Genomic DNA, 16,186 nt, shown 5'->3' with positions numbered 1-16,186 from the left:
GGAGGGAGGGCTCACTCTCCGCGGAAGCCGTAGTAGCTGCCCAGCAGGCGCTTGTACTCCTCGTGCGCGCTGAACTGGATGGCGGCGTAGGGCACCACGCGCACCATGGTGGCCGAGTTTCCGCGCCACAGGCTGAGGAAGCCTTCGTTGAGGTAGGTGAAGTAGAGGACCCGGAAGGCCTCCTGGGGGGAGGGCAGGGGAAAGGGGCAATGTCAGTGCCCTCCGTCTCTGCCTGAGCAGTGCCTTTGCTGGCAGACCGCTGGACCTCCCTGCCCACCTTACGTGGCCCAGCCCTGCGCCTGGGGGCAGCCATCGTCCCCCTCCCCCGCATTCTCTGGGCTCTGCGCTAGGACCCCCGCACGCCCAGCCCCAGTCCTCCGGCCCTGGGAACTGGAAAGCGAGCCAGAGGGAACCAGGCTTGCAAAGCAGGCTCAGAGCCCTACAGAGGGTGTTTTGTTGGCATCTGGTAGTCTAGCTTTTTAAAATATTCTTCTTTTCTTTTATTAAGAAGGTAACACCTGCTCCGTGTTTAAAAATAAATCAAATATGACAACTGTGAGTTTAGACTGTCAAGTCCTCTCACCACTACCCCAAGGATGCGGGGGGGGGGGGCGTCTCCCGTCAATTCCCAGGGTGGGCTGTGTCCAGGCAGAGCTCAGGGTGCAGATGGGTGGGCTTGGCCCTGGTGCCTGGCAGGGGAGGCCTTGGTCACCCAGCAGCCCTGCAGCTGGCCTGGGGCGGGGGTGGCGGAGAACCAATGGGAAAAAGCACCTTGAAAAACGTTTCCCCAACCTCTACCACCCTCCTCCTCTGCCGCTGCCAGCCCAGCAGGGTAGAGGTGAAGGTCCTAGAGCAGGGGCTCCTTGACCTAGTGGCTCACCTTGGCAGAAAATCTTTTCGAGGACACTGGAAAAAAACAAAACAAAACACAACAGAGAGTGTGAGATATGAAGGATGGGACCCTCCCCCCAGTCTGCATGACCCCCTCCTCAGGGGTCTGGTCTGAGCATGGGGAGTGAGAGCCTCCCCTGGGAATGCCTCCCCCCCCAACCCCTACAAGGGCTGAGGTGGGGGCCTCCGCAGCAGAGTCAGCCTCCTCCCAGGAGCCTCATTACCGCCCCCGGCCCACGTCCAGGCCCCTCTGCACACCGGCTTCTCCCGCTGCCACCTGACCCCCAGGACAGTGAGGATCTCTGTAGGGGCCTGTGGGAGGACGCACCCCTCCGGGGTTGACACCCAGCAGTCCCCACCCCTGCTGGACCCCCTTCTGCCAGACCCATTTGGGGGAGGCATCCCAGCCACCAGCCATGCGGGGGTCAGCCAAGGGGGTGTCTGACATCTGCGGCCTGCCCTCTCCTCTCTCTTCTCCACGGCCTGGCCCAGGCAGCCCTAGTGCCTGCCCACTCTCCTGCTCTCCAGGGCTGCCTGGCTCACCCCCCGATCCCCCGCTTCCCAAGCATCAGCTGTGTTCCCAGGATAGCCTTGCGCTCCTGTCTGTGTGGACGTATGCACACCACCTGCCTTCGGAGTTACACCCAAGCTCCCTGTAGGGCGCTACACTGAGCATCTGTTCCAGGAACAACACAGCTGCCTGTGTGTGTGTGTGTGTGTGTGTGTGTGTGTGTGTGTGGTGGGGAAGGGACGTGTGCTCAGCTGCATGCCCATCCTTTCCCACGTCAGCTCACTCCTCCACGCCCTCCTCAGGGAGGTTGATATCAATGCTCCTGTTATATGGATGAGGAAACTGAGGCCCAGCAGTCCTCTCCTCCCAAACAGCTGAGGGGCAGGGGTCCCAGGTTGTGACGGTCCTCCTTCCCAGCACCCCTCAGGCACTGGCCACCATCTGCAGGATAGAAAGGCCTCATCTTCAGGGGACCCTGTGCCTGCTCAACCCTAAGAAGGGAGGGAGATGGATTCTTGAACTGTGTCCTCCCCAGCGATATATCCATGTCCTCACTCCCTGCACCTGTGAACACGACCTTAACTGGAAACAGAGTCTTTGCAGATACAATTAAACTGAGGTCACACTAGAGGAGGGTGGGCCCTAATCCAGTGACATGGGTCCTTATAAGAGGAGAGGACCCAGACACAGAGGGGAAGGCAGAGACTGGGGGGAAGCGGCCACAAGCCAAGGATGCCTGGAGCCACCAGAAGCTGGTCCACCCTCAGGGCCCCAGCAGGAACCAATCCTAGAGACACCTTGAATTTGGACTTTTGGCCTCCAGAAAGTGGGAGAATAAATTCCTGTTTTTCTAAGCTGCCTGGTTTGTGGTACTTTGTGACGTCAGTCCTAAACACGAACAGACTTTCTAAGTGGATTCTACAGAGGCGTTTTAAAAACCACTTTGCAGAGCAGTCTGGGGGGCCGTGGAGGGGGAGGAGGATTGCTTGGCAGCTTCTCTATCGCACGGGATAGATGGACAGGCAGCGTTTACCTTGGAAGATTATTTTGGTTCGGTCCAGGGGAGCTACCGCCGTTTTGGCAAGAGCGCCAGCCAGGGCCCCTGACAGGAGGGAGCTAAGAACTTGCCTGTGATCACTCTGCAAGAAAACACATGAACACGCAGTCTGTCATCAGAGAGGAAGAGGAGGCGTCTGTTCTGCTTGGGAAAGTCTCCTGAGCGTCTACCTTCTCCCCCTGGTCCAGGGCTGACAGACACACAGTGGCCAGAGTGACACAGCACTGCTAGGCCCTATGCATGCTGGACACGGGCTGAGCCATGGTGGGTCCAGCAGCCACAAAGCCTGGTGGGACACAGTGAAAACCTCCTGGGCCATAGGGACCAACCACATGAGAGGTCATGCACTGGCTGGGCTGTCCCATGAGGTTCCAAGTTCTCGGAGACGGCCTACAACAGGACGAACTCCAAACATAAGCGTCACCCCTGACCTGTCCTACTTTCAAGCCTTGGTTCCACCCACCACCTGTGTGTGAGGGATTCTCCCATTGCAGTGTTTCAGGGTAAAGGTTCCTGGTGGTCTGGGGAGTGGGTGGGGCATATTAGGCAAGCAGACCCTGACTGTTCAGCGTGTCTCCTTTCCACAACTTTCTATCAGGACTTCAGGGGCTGGCTGGCATCTGTGGCTCTTCATCCAGCCAAGGCAAGGGCGATGGTGACAGACGTGGCTGACCAGCACTGTGCACTCCTGTGGCCAGCCTCAGAGCCAGTGCTTTCCCAAGTCTTCCTGTGGCTCCCCGAGCCCCGGCTCCAACAGCCCTCCTTCCCTAGAGGCCCAGGGAGACCTGAGTTGTCACACAGGAAGCCACCTGCTCATCGGGTTGGAGTCTCCATCCCCGCTGCTGACTCAGCCACAGAACTTTCTGGAAGTGCTCTTCTGGACACGCCCCACATGTCCTCACTCTGCAGCGTGCAAGGCTGGTGAGGAGCAGGTAGCTCAGTGATCCCGGGAATCTGTGAAGTCCGCTCAGACCAGGCGCCCTCAGGGGCCTAGAGACACGTGGAGCGGGGCAGGGGCATGTACAAACCTTCACCACTCCCCTCATGGGGCTGCCAGTCCACGGGGGGAGCCAGACATGAACTAACTCTTCAGACAAATGTGTGAAGAATAACCAATCTGGGAGGGGCTATGAGGAGGGGGCTCGGGGCTCCAGGAGAATGCGGGGTGAGGGGTAAGGAACCGAGGTTGAAGGATGAGGTACACCTAACTGCAGGGCTTGTGTGTGTGTGTGTGTGTGTGTGTGTGTGCGCTCATGCGTGTGTGACACTCTTAGAGGGGGAGGAACGCAACACTCAGAGGCCCCAGTGAGAAGGAGTGGGGGGCCCTGGGGGACCACAAGGAGGGCAGGGTGGCTGACACAGGGAAAGGGACGGGCACAGGGAAGAGAGAAGAGACGAAAGGTGGGTGGGGCTGGACCCCACAGAGTGTGGAGGCCTGACAAGGAGGCTGGTCTTTGCCTAAAGAGAAATGGAGAAGTGTGGAAGGTGAACAGGCCATTTTAACTGGAACCAGAGAAGAGGCAGCTCCTGTGAAACCCAGGATGAAGATGGCAGAGGAGGGGACCAGGGGAGGCTGCGAGAGGGGCGGGATGAAGGGGCATTTGGGGGTACAACTGGTAGCCTGGGTCCGAGTGGGCATGGTGGAGTCCAGGGCTATGCCCCAAGTTTGCTCAGCTCAGCGGGTGGCTCAGGGGGAAGGGCTGGGTCTGTCCACACTCCTGGCCTGAGTCTGGGCTCGGTGCTCCCTTCACCAGCCCAGCTGACCTCTCCCTAAAAGAACAGAGTCCCGCAGCAGTGTTTTCCCCTCTCAGTTTCTGAGGCCAAGCTTCACCAGGGGGTTCTATCTTCTTGCTTCACAGAGGCCTGTCACGGGGGACCCCTGCCTTTTCTGGGTCACACAGCAAGGTTCTCGTCCTTTGGTCCCATTGGCTTTGAGGGTTGTGGACATCTGATGCCAGAAGGCTCAGTGGTGTTCCTGGCACCAGCTCCGAGGCCCTGTGCCTCAGTTTCCTCTCTGTGAATCAATGTGGTGACAGCTGACCTCGAGCCACCGTGAGCAAAGGGAATGCCCTACGGGGAGTCTACGTGCTCTGTGGGCACCAGAAGTGGAGCCGATGTGTACCTTCCATCTCCTTCACCAGGTTACTTCCTGCGCAACCTGTGGTACTTACAATCACAAAGCCAGCTCTGCACATGGGGAACACACATCCTTAAACCCTAGCTCTCAATGTGGCGCTCCAGGGACATGCTGTGAGCCTACTTCACATGCTTAGTGGAGGAGGCTGGCTGCTGCTGCCTTCGGCAGACGCTCCCACTGACTTTTTTTTTTTAAAGAGGCATGGGGGCAGCACGTAGCTTATTTATTTATTTATTTATTTATGGCTGCGTTGGGTCTTCACTGCTGTGCGCGGGCATTCTCTAGTTGATGACAGTGGGGGCTACTTTTCATTGTGGTGTGCGTGCTTCTCACTGTGGTGGCTTCTCTTGTTGAGGAGCACGGGCCCTAGAGCGCGCAGGCTTCAGTAGCTGTGGCACGTGGGCTCAGTAGTTGTGGAGCACAGGCTTAGTTGCTCTGCAACATGTGAGATCTTCCTGGCCCAGGGCTCGAACCCGTGTCGCCTGCACTGGCAGGCGGATTCTTAACCACTGCGCCACCAGGGAAGCCCCCACAACTGACTCTTAAATGACCACAGCTGGCTTATTCTTTAAAGAGCTTGGTTGACATAGGCATCACTGAATGGTCAAAGTCTCCATACCCATCATATGGAGAGATCCTGCAAATGAAAAAGGAGGCAGGCAGCCTGATGGAGAAGAAACAGGTGATCCACAGATGGGATCCACACCAGTGGTGAACATCACAAGATGCCTGGCTCCTTAACTAAAGAAATGGGACTTTGCAGAGTGAGCTCCCTGCACTGGGCTGGCCAAGCAGGCCAAGACTGATGTGGGTTGTGCCAGCCAGCGCAGAGGAAAACCGGCGCTGTGTGTGTCCCAGTGCACGTCAGGCACGGGGGCCTTTGCTGGGCGTGTCCGCTTGGCGGGATCCATCGGGCCAGTGGAGGGAAAGCCACGTCTCCCTCACACTCTGACGCGAAGTTCACTCAACTGTGAGGGATGGGTGCCTGCTCTGGGGCTTGCCCCCACCCCCCGCGCCCCCAGCATGGTGATGGTGGCCCCGAGAACCAGTCCTCCTGCCCACCTGGCGTTCCACAGGGAGACTTGGAATTTGGGAAAAGGTCAGGAGGGCCAGAGGATGCTGCTGCTTCAGGCTTTGAGCCCATGGACTTTGAGAACTGCCTGCGGGTGCCTGAGCCAGCCTGGCAGTGAAGGTGGGTTGGTTAGTCCATGTTCTAGGTTCAGCTGGGAGAACTTCTACTGGCTTCCATGGTGAACAAGCACAGGACTGATCCAATTTCTTCTCTTTTTTCTTTTTCTTAAATATTTATTTATTTGGTCACGCCGGGTCTTAGTTGCAGCGGGTAGGCTCCTGCAGGTGCAGCTTACGGGCTACTTAGTTGCAGCACATGGGCTCCTTAGTTGTGGCATATGAACTCTTAGTTGCAGCATGCATGTGGGACCTAGTTCCCTGAACAGAGATCGAACCTGGGTCCCCTGCATTGGGAGCGCACGGAGTCTTCACCACCATGCCACCAGGGAAGTCCCTGATCCAATTTCTTTATGAGGGAATAAGGCTTTTGTCTTCAGTTGAAGGGCGTAATCCGAGATGAATTTCAGAGCTGAGGGTAAACTCCTCCCTGGAGCGAGGAGTTCCCCTGCAGCCCACCCCACCTTTGGCTAATTCTTCTGCGTTGGCAAATCTGAGTGAGAAAAGGGGCTCAAGGACACCTTCGACATCCCAGCCAAATTTGGGCGAGGCTTTGGCTTCTTGCCAAGTGGTAGGGCAGCTGGATCCACAGCACAAATGGGGCTATAAAAATGGAATAGGAGGCAGCCTGCATCACCCCCTCACTCCCTGACCTCGCCCTCAGCGTGTTCGGGGGTGATTTGTAATGGGGTGTGAGTACAGAAGAGGGACTGGGTGAGAATGCCCAATGGGGGGGCCAGGGTACTTGCCTTTGAAGACACATGAGCGGGCAGGATGGGCTCGGCATCCTCACGCAAACGCACCACGCCTTCCTTCACACCATTACCCATTCCAGGCCTGCTCAGGACGGCGGGAGACTCAGTCCTGGGGAGCAAGAAGGGACGAGGTGAGAATCTGGCCTCCTCCACCAGTCTGGGGCCTCTGATTTATCCTCAAGTGGCCCGATGCCAGCATTGCCCCAGTGGCACGCTTCTCCTAACCTGGCTTCTGTCTCTCTGCAGGATAAAGACACCCGAACCTACATCTGGATGTCACAGTCCCCTGACCTGACTGCTTAATCATTTACAAAAGCTCTTCTCATCAGCTCTTTTATTTCATCCTCACAAATGGGCCTCTGAGTCCTCTGTTTTTTTACCCTAGTACCAACTGCCCAGATTGGCTCAGAGAGGTTAAGCTGGCAGCAAGGTCACACAGCAGGAGGCAGGGGCATGGCAGGGTGTAGGGTGTGGAGGCTGGAGGGCTCCACCTGCCCTGGAGCCCAATGCCCTCTGGGCTTATGCCAGCTTGGACATAAGACTCCGTCCACAGAAATACTTTTAGAAAATTAATCTTTGTCCTACTGTGTGGCTGCCTGCCCTTTGCGGGCAAGTTATAGTAAAGTGTCCTAATACTTGAGGATTTCTCCCTGGAAACCTGTAAGCAGATAAGTTAGGGGGTCCCTGGAGAAAGAGAACCAGGAATGGCTCTCTTGACATAAGAGAAGCCATTTTGGCCTAAGCCACCTTGTGAGCTAAGCCTGGCAGCAATGCTTGCCCTTGAACAGGTCTCAGTAATTAATGATCTAAAGCGAACAAAGGAATGCAGGAACAGAGAAAAGGCAGTCAGACAGTAGTGCAGTGATAAAGCAGAGCCCTAGTTCCTCCTCAAGGGATAGACATAATAATAAATATATCTTTGAGTTCTCTGGGAACTAAGGCCCCCACCCAGGTTGAGGGTGGAATGATGTTGACCCTCTTGACTTCAATCAACTAAAGCTTGGACTCTGTGGACCTTTGCCCCAATTCTATGCTGAATTCTCCTCTGTTCAAGCCCCTTCATGAATATGCATGTACCCTGAGCTTAAAACTTCCCCAATTTTGCTGTTCGGGGAGACACTGCTTTGGGAAAAGTCCCCGGTGTTCCCCTTACTTGCTGAAAGTCATAATAAATCCTTCCTTTTCCCCTCCCCATCTTTGGCTTGGTTGTGTCTATTGGCTTGACACCACCAAGAGATGAACCCAGTTTTCAGGTAACACAGGCTCGTGTCCAAATTTCCTCTTATGAAAGAATGTCTTTTCCTCTTGTAAGGACACCAGTCCTATTGGATCGGGGTCCACCCTAACAACCTCAAGTAATACATCCTTCCTTCTCCCCATCTTTGACTTAGTTGTGTTTATTTGCTTGACACCCACCAAGACGTGAACCCAGTTTTCGGATAACAAACCTACCTTTAACCTCCTAGTGCATGCGCACTCAGAGCTCAGCCAACCACACGGAGGGGACCAGGAGGAAAAAAGGATGAAGGACTGGTGTCACGGAGATGCCACTGGGCACCAGTATGCTTGGAGGTATCCCTTGCTTTAAAATCACCCAATGAATCAATATGCTTTCCTGTAAAATGATGCAAACGAGGCAGATGCCCCCCTGAGCCAGCTCTGGAAGCCCCTCCTGCCCTCCAGGTCCTCCCAGGCACCCGCTGGTACGGAACATCCTAGGAAGCACAAGCAGGATTCTGTTCCAAGTGGCCTCTGCCGCTGTTTCCTACCTAAAATGGTCCCTGACTCGGGGATGAACAGCTGCTTCTAAGACGGGGCCAGAAACTCAACAATGAGCCTGGACCACCCTGAGGTGTCAGGCAGGAACCAAAGTCAATGGGACTGTGAAAATGGGACACAAAGGCAAATCAAAGAGCTCCTCGTGGCCAAAGCAGGAACGCTGAGCAACAAAATCAATAAAGCAGTGTTGGGTTTTTTTTGTTTGTTTTTTTGTTTTTGGCTGCACCAAGGCATGAGGGATCTCAGTTCCCCAACCAGGGATCGAACCCGTGCCCCCTGCAGTGGAAGCACGGAGTCTTAACCACTGGACCACCAGGGAAGTCCCAGAAGTGTTGGATTGTAACCCAAAGTGTAAGATAAATAGCCGAGAGTCCACATGGATATAAATAAATGATTGAATAAATAAATAAATGAGGGAGAAGAGACAAATCTCCCAGGCAGAAGAATCCCAAATAAATTACACAGATGCTCAGCGCTGGAGGAAGGGAAGCGTAAGCACGACCCCTTAGGTGTGGGCCACGTGGCAACTTCCTTCCAAAGAGCACAGCATACAAAGGGGGGAAGGGAGTAACCTTACAGCGAGGACACCTGACAGACACCACCTCAGCCACGTGATCAAGGTCAACACCACAGTGATAAGTCACACTGACAGCGCGTGCCCTGGACACGTGTGTGTGTGTGTGTGTGTGTGTGTGTGTGTGTGTGTGTGTGTGTGTGTGATGAGAAAGGCACTTCCCCTCTGTGGTCCTCCGCTCCAAAGCCCAGTCCAACCATGAGAAAAACACCAGACAAATCCCAACCAAGGGCCAAGGGCCATAGAACACCTGACCAGTTCTCATCAAAACCGTCAAGGTCGTCGAAACCAAGAAAGTCTGAGAAACTATCTTAGCCCAGAGAAGCCTAAAGAGATGTGACAACTAAAGGTAATGTGAGGATCCTGGGACAGAAAAAGCACATTAGGGAAACACTATGTGAATAAACAATGGACTTCAGTTAATAATAATGGATCAGTATTTGCACATCAGTTGTGACAAATGTACCATACCAAAGGAAGATGTTATTAATACGGGAAACTGGGTGTGTGCGGTGGAGGGGAACTCTGTATTACTTTTGCAATTTTTCTATAAACCTAAAACTGCTCACAGACAAACAAACAAAGAGAAACTAGGCCTTAGGGATCTTTTCCAGCCAGTGGCTGGGGTGTCAGTCTGTGGAGGACACTGTGACTCTATCACCCTCCATGCGTCTGGCTGCTGCTCAGTGGCACCCCCAACATTCTGGACCCCAGGGGACTGTCCTCACACCTGGGCACCTGGATGCAGATGGTGCAGCCTTTCTTTGTTTCTTCTGGCTGCGCTTCGTAGCATGTGAGATCTTAGTTCCCCGACCAGGGATCGAACCCGTGCCCCCGTGCCCCCTGCAGTGGAAGTGTGGAGTCCTAACCACTGGACCGCTGGGGAATTCCCAGTGCGGCCTTTCTTAGGTCTGGGTCAGGCGTGGTGAATGTGGACACGTTCTGCAAAACTGCCCTCCTGAGAAAGGATCCAGCCCTTTAGTCCTGGCCTCATACAGTCTAGAGTCTGAGCACTTGCCTCCCTCCCTCCCCTGGCCCTGGCCCAGGGCCTGCCCTGGGAGCTCTGCAGACGGCTCAGACAGAGCCTCGGTGTGGTGGACGCAAACAGAAACAAAGGCACCACAGAAACCAGTGCAGACCTACAAGAGCGTGTCACTGCAGGTGACAGAGCGCCAAGGCTGAGTCCCGGGAAGGCACCTGCAGGGGGCTGAATGGTGGCACCCCGCCCCAAGACATGTCTCCTTGGAATCTGTGAATGTGGCATTATTTGAAAAAAGCCTTCACAGATGTAATTAAGGTAAAGATCTAGAGATCCTTACCCTGGATGAGGGTAGGTCCTAACAACAATGACAAGTGATCTGATAAGAGACAGAAAAACAGACACAGGCAGGGAGGCCGTGTTTAGACAGTGGCAGAAATTGGAATGATACACACAAGCCACAAGCCAAGGAACACACAGAGCATAAAAGCTGGAAGAGACAAGGAGGAATCTTCCCCTAGAGCCTTAGGAGTGGCTCTACAAGAGGATTAATTTGGGATTTCTGACCTCCACAACTGTGAGAGAATAAACTTCTGTTGTCTCAAGACAGTTTGTGGTGATTTGTTACAGCGGCCAAAGGAATCTAAGATCCTTTTTGGAGGAGAAGCTGGGGTGCCTCAGGCCCCCCAACCCCAAGCAGAAGGGGCAGCCAGAGTCTGCAAGCTGCTTCCCTCAGGGCCCGGTGCCTCCAGGAAGCTCCCCAGGATTGCAGGGCAGAGAGAAGGAGATTCCTGTCCTGGGGCAGTGGTGGGGTTGGGGGTGGGGGAGGTCTCAAGTTTTTGCCTCTTAGGCCAAAGGCTATTTTCCTAGGAAGTAAAGAGCTCTTTGCCCTTTCATAAACAAAAACAAAAAAACTCAAGACAAAGGCAAAGAAACAGCTGGGTCACTGGGAAGGAAAAAAAATAACTTAAAAACATGACAGGTACCAGACTGCACTCATAATGAGAAAAGTGGGTTTAACCTTTGGTGGGGGGCTGTTGGCATGTGTGGGGACAGTAATGCAACTGGTAGATGAGACTGAGGCAGATTGCGGGGAGCATTTCTCTGCAGGTGATTTAGCAGACGCCTTCGAATGTGTGCTGTGCCCCCAGACAGGTGAGCATGAAGCCTCATGGGCCAGTAAGGCCACAGCCAGGTGCTGGTCCCAGTGAAGGTATGAAGGTCTGGATGGGAAGCTATGGGGGAGCGAGGAGAGGGGGACAGGGAGAATGTGTGACCTAAGCCCTCACAGGAGGACGCCACCCAGCCTGTCACTAATGAGTGAACCTACCTGAACCCAGGTGGGAGGCTGTCCCGATGCAAAGACTGGAAGCAGACCAGGTGTTTATAGAGTGCTGTCAACAGTGATGGGGGGACTTCCCTGGTGGCTCAGTGGTTAAGAATCTGCCTGCCAGTGCAGGGGACACGGGTTCGAGCCCTGGTCCGGGAAGATCCCACATGCCGCAGAGCAACTAAGCCCGTGCGCCACAACTACTGAGCCTGCACTCTAGAGCCCATGAGCCACAACTACTGAGCCCGTGAGCCACAACTACTGAAGCCCGTGTGCCTAGAGCCCGTGTTCCGCAACAAAGAGAAACCACCACAATGAGAAGCCCGCGCACCGTAACGAAGAGTAGCCCTCACTCGTGGCCACAAGGTTCTGAATTTACCCCCCAACCTGCCCGGAGAGGCCTCCCTCACTGAAATGGGGTTCCCACTGCCCACACAGCATCCATACTCAGGACAGTTGCCAGGCTCCCTCTGCCACCAGCATGGGGTCACCATGCCTGGGACTTCTCCGCACCCAGCCCCCCAGGTCGGGCCCCCTTATCTGTGCCCAAGAACATGGGCTCTTTTGGGTGTTGTCTGGAGTCCATCATTGGTCAGATGGTGACCAACAGCCCACGTGGCTGAGGGTGAGGCCCAGAGTATATGGCGGGTAGCCTCAGCTGGCGCTTGAAACTCTGAGGCCGGAGCCCCCTCCCTCCTGACTTCCTCCAGCCCCTGCGGCCCCTGCTGCCTCCCTCTCTCCAGGGCAAGAGGCCTGGGCTCTGCACCAAGGCAGGCAACTGGGCCAGGTGGTTTCTTCACATTCTTTTGTTTCTATTGTACCTCGTCCCTTCTGTTGTTGCCAGTAATACCGATTTTTAAAAAAATTATATTTATTATTATTATTTTTTGGCTGCGTTGGGTCTTCATTGCGGCGTGGGCTTTCTCTAGTTGAGGTGAGCGGGGGCTGCTTTTCGCTGCAGTGCGCAGCCTTCTCATTGCGGTGACTTCTCTTGTTGTAAAGCACAGGCTCCAGGCGTGTGGGCTTCAGTAGCTGTGGCTCGCGGGCTCTAGCGCACAGGCTCAGTAGTTGCGGTGCACGGGCTTAGTTGCTCTGCAGCATGTGGGATCTTCCTGGACCGGAGCTCGAACCTGTGTCCCCTGTATTGGCAGGCGGATTCTTGACCACTGCGCCACTGGGGAAGTCCCTCTCGTTCTGTTTTTGTTTTTTTACCCGGCTCTGCCCTGACCCTGCTGGCCTTGTCTTGTCTGAAATAGCAGAGGCTGCTGGACAGGCACCTTCTTCAATAATGCCCTGCCAAGAATTCTGGCTTCCCAGCTGTAGGGGTTACATGAGGTCTTCCGAAGTTCATGTCCACCCAGGACCTCAGGAAGTGACTTTATTTGGAATAGGGTCTTTCAGGCATTATTAGTTAAGGATATCAAGATGAGATCACCTTGGGGACTTCCCTAGTGGTCCAGTGGCTAAGACTCCCTGCTCCCAATGCAGGGGGCCCACACTCGATCCCTGGTCAGGGAATTAGATCCCACAACTAATCCCACAATTAGCCGCAACTAAAAGACCCTGCGTGCTGCAACAAAGATCCCATGTGCTGCAACTAAGACCCTGTGCAGCCAAAATAAACAAACAAACAAACAAACAAACAAACAAACAAACGAACAAACGAACAAACAAATTAATCAATTAAAAAGATGAGATCAGGGCTTCCCTGGTGGCGCAGTGGTTGAGAGTCTGCCTGCCGATGCAGGGGACGCGGGTTCATGCCCTGGTCCGGGAAGATCCCACATGCCATGGAGTGGCTGGGCCCGTAAGCCATGGCCGCTGAGCCTGCGCTCCGCAACGGGAGAGGCCACAACAGTGAGAGGCCCGCGTACCGCAAAAAAAAAAAAAAAAGATGAGATCATCTTGGATTTGGTGGACCCTAAATCCAATGATGGGTGTCCTTATAAGAAGTCTCACACACACACACACACACACACACACACACACACACACACACAGGGAAGAAGGCCATGTGAAGATGGAGGTGGAGATTAGGGTGATGTGGCCAACAAGCCAAGGAACTCAAGGACTGCCTCTGGCAGCCACCAGAGATGGGGAAAGATTCTCCTTCAGGAGCCCCAGTAGGAACCAACCCTGCTGTCTTAGTCAGTTCTGGCTGCTGTGACAAAACACCACAGGCTGGGTGGCTTATAAACAATAGAAATATATTTCTCACGGTTCCAGAGGCTGGGAAGTCTAAGGTCAAGGTGCCAGCAGCTCTGATGTCTGTTCAGAATGTTCTTCCTGATTCACAGATGGTGGCCTCTCTGTGTCCTCACATAGCACAAGGAGCAAGGGGGTTCTCTTGGGCCTCCTTTAAAAAGCCGTTAATCCCATTCATGAGGGCTGCACCCTCATAACCTAATCATCTCCCAAAACCCCACCTCCTAATACCATCACACTGGGGATTAAATTTCAACATATGAATTTTAGGGGAGACGCAAGCATTGAGTCTATAGCACCGGCCGACACCTTGATTTTGGACTTCTGAACTCCACAACAGGGACAGAATAAACTTCTGCTGTTTTAAGCCACCCAGCCTGAGGTTATTTGTTATGGAAGCCCCAGGAAACTAATACAGCAAGAGTCTGAGACCAAGGCCCCCCAAGTGTGTACTGTCCCTTGGCTAGTGACCTGCCCATGACCCCGAGGTCACTGCACCTCTCTCTGGACCTCACAGGTTGCCCAGCTGGCAGAACTTCAACAGAAAACCTGGCTTCTCCTGATCTTTGTTGAGACCCTGGAACCCAAGCACTCAGCTGCAGCAAAAGGTATTCAGTGAAGAAAACAAATGTTGACAAGCATATTTTAAAAATAGCACAGGGACCAGGGAGGGGCCACTGGGGGAACATTCTACTTCTTAAACTGGGTGATGGTTTCGTTATTCTTTCTACCATCTTTCTTTTCATGCACACATTACATACTTGTATTATTAAGAAGTATTTCACACTTAAAATAAAAAATACAATGCATTTTTAAAAGAGCTGGCTTGCAAAACCCAAACAAGCTAATAGCTCTGATCATCTCAATATTCCTCTAATGTCTAATTGCCAAAATAGAAGAGAAGAACCAAAAAACGGGATGACACATGGGAAAAGCTCTGCCCTCAGTCTGATGACGCCCTCCACCTGGCACCAATAGTGGGAAATCACCGACAACTCAAGAAAATCTCAAGACAACTTCTCAAATAGGTTTAACATCTGACTTGTCTCAATCTCATCTGACACCTTCATTCTTTTGCCGGATCCCGGTGCTTAAAAAAAAGCCAAAAAACAGAGCAACAGCCAACATCTCAGACCTCCCTTCCTGGGACTCCAGGTGACGCCTGCATCTCCTTCTCTAGAAGGACCGCCTCCCCTCCACCCCAACCTTCAGAGCTTTGCAGAGGAGGGACTCAAATATTTCTTGGACTGAGCTTTAGACTCTGGAAGAGAAACAGAAATCTAATGTTTAATCACCACCCCCATGGGCCAGAACACCTCAGAGACAAGATAAGAAGACTGGAGAGACCAGAACACTTGATAATAACCGTCCTGGCTGCTGGGGGAGGAAACAGGCATTCCAACTTCACAGCTGAGAGAATACTGATGACAGCACAGCCTCCACAGAGGAAGATTAACCATTTAAATGGACATGCCCTTTGGCCTGGCCACTCCTAGGAAGTTGCCGCAGTTGGATGTTAAACTCCACGAAGACAGAGAGGTTTCCACACGTCTGTGCACTGCTGGAGCCCCACACACGTTTACTACGTATTTGCTCATGCAAAATTCTATCTATCCATTGCAGTTTGGTTTGTAAAAGCGAAACACCAGCAACAACTTAAAAAGCCATCAGTAAGGGACTTGTTTTAAATCACTCACCCTTTTGGTAAAATTTGATACAAATTTACCAGTGGTTTAAAAGGGGTGGTGAGGGGGAATATGCACATCTTCCTCACAACCATAGACTATCTCTGGAAGGGAACATTATCATACAGGAGAAACTATTAACAATGAGGGCCTCCAGAGGGGGATGGGGAACCAGCATGGGGAGACCTGCCTGTTTTTTACTGTTATGCCCTTTTGTACTGTTTGATTTTATTTATTTTTTTACCATGTACATCAATGACCTTGTCAAGGTTTATTTATATATTCACATGTGTGTGTGTATATATATATATAATATATGCATGTACATACGCATATATAAAATGTGTGCATGTGTATATATGTACATATAATATATATGCATATACATACACACACATTTTAAATGACTCCTTTTGAATTTGGACAGAAAACCCCAATGGCTTCAGTTTCCACTGAAGCCGAAGGTGACAAGACCCTCCATAACATTCCAGCACCATCTTTGCAGGGAGAGACAGGAGAGGGATAAGAAGTACTATGCAAGCGTTACAGGAAACGGCATGTTATTGCTTTTTTAACAGTAAAGCCACCAGCCTCTTTCCATACTGCACACTTGCAAATCACCCTCCAGGGAACTTGAAAAGTTCCAGAAAAATCTTTATCCCCAGCACCATGCCAGGCTCCAGTTTTGCAGTTTGTGTCTAAGCGGCTGAAACATTAGCTCTCTCACTCTGAAGAGTGTTGCCTTACTCTCTCGGTTTATCAGCTTTAAGGCCCCAGGAGCTCTCCCAGGTCAGTGAGGGGCCTCAGTCTGTAAGAGCTGGGCCAGAGGGTGGAAGCCCAGCAAACCCCACCACCACCCCAGGCGACCCTACCAGCTGGGCCTGCAGCACCCTAGGTGTTGAAGCCCAGCTACCACAGGGTCCCCGTCTCCACCAGCCCCAGGGCTCTGAGACACGTGTTCAGAAAGCGACCAGGGGCTGCCCCTTCCAGCTCAGCCTTTCGGGACCCAGTCAAAGACAGGACTCCTGAGGAACAGCTGCAGGGAGGGTGGGGGTCCCCTCCCCTCCCCTCCCCTCCCCTCCCTTCCCCTCCCCT

The 16,186-nt window shown here is 53.2% G+C and overlaps 1 protein-coding gene across 2 annotated transcripts in view; it reads right to left on the bottom strand.

Annotated features, from left to right (window-relative positions):
* SLC25A42 (solute carrier family 25 member 42) overlaps positions 1 to 16,186 on the bottom strand; it is a 26,274-nt gene that overhangs the window by 8,656 nt on the left and 1,432 nt on the right. For both annotated transcript variants that reach the window (XM_024767422.1, XM_024767421.1), the window contains exons 2-5: positions 6,534 to 6,648; positions 2,436 to 2,541; positions 881 to 906; positions 16 to 182 (exon numbers count right to left, since the gene is read on the bottom strand). In XM_024767422.1, coding sequence (XP_024623190.1) covers positions 16 to 182; positions 881 to 906; positions 2,436 to 2,541; positions 6,534 to 6,648 — 414 coding nt within the window. The remainder of the gene's footprint in view (positions 1 to 15; positions 183 to 880; positions 907 to 2,435; positions 2,542 to 6,533; positions 6,649 to 16,186) is intronic.

This window comes from Neophocaena asiaeorientalis, unplaced genomic scaffold, assembly GCF_003031525.2.
Source record: "Neophocaena asiaeorientalis asiaeorientalis breed wild unplaced genomic scaffold, Neophocaena_asiaeorientalis_V1.1 scaffold87, whole genome shotgun sequence".
In the NCBI taxonomy this organism is placed as follows: domain Eukaryota; kingdom Metazoa; phylum Chordata; class Mammalia; order Artiodactyla; family Phocoenidae; genus Neophocaena; species Neophocaena asiaeorientalis.
This window is presented reverse-complemented; position numbering and strand designations above follow the sequence as displayed.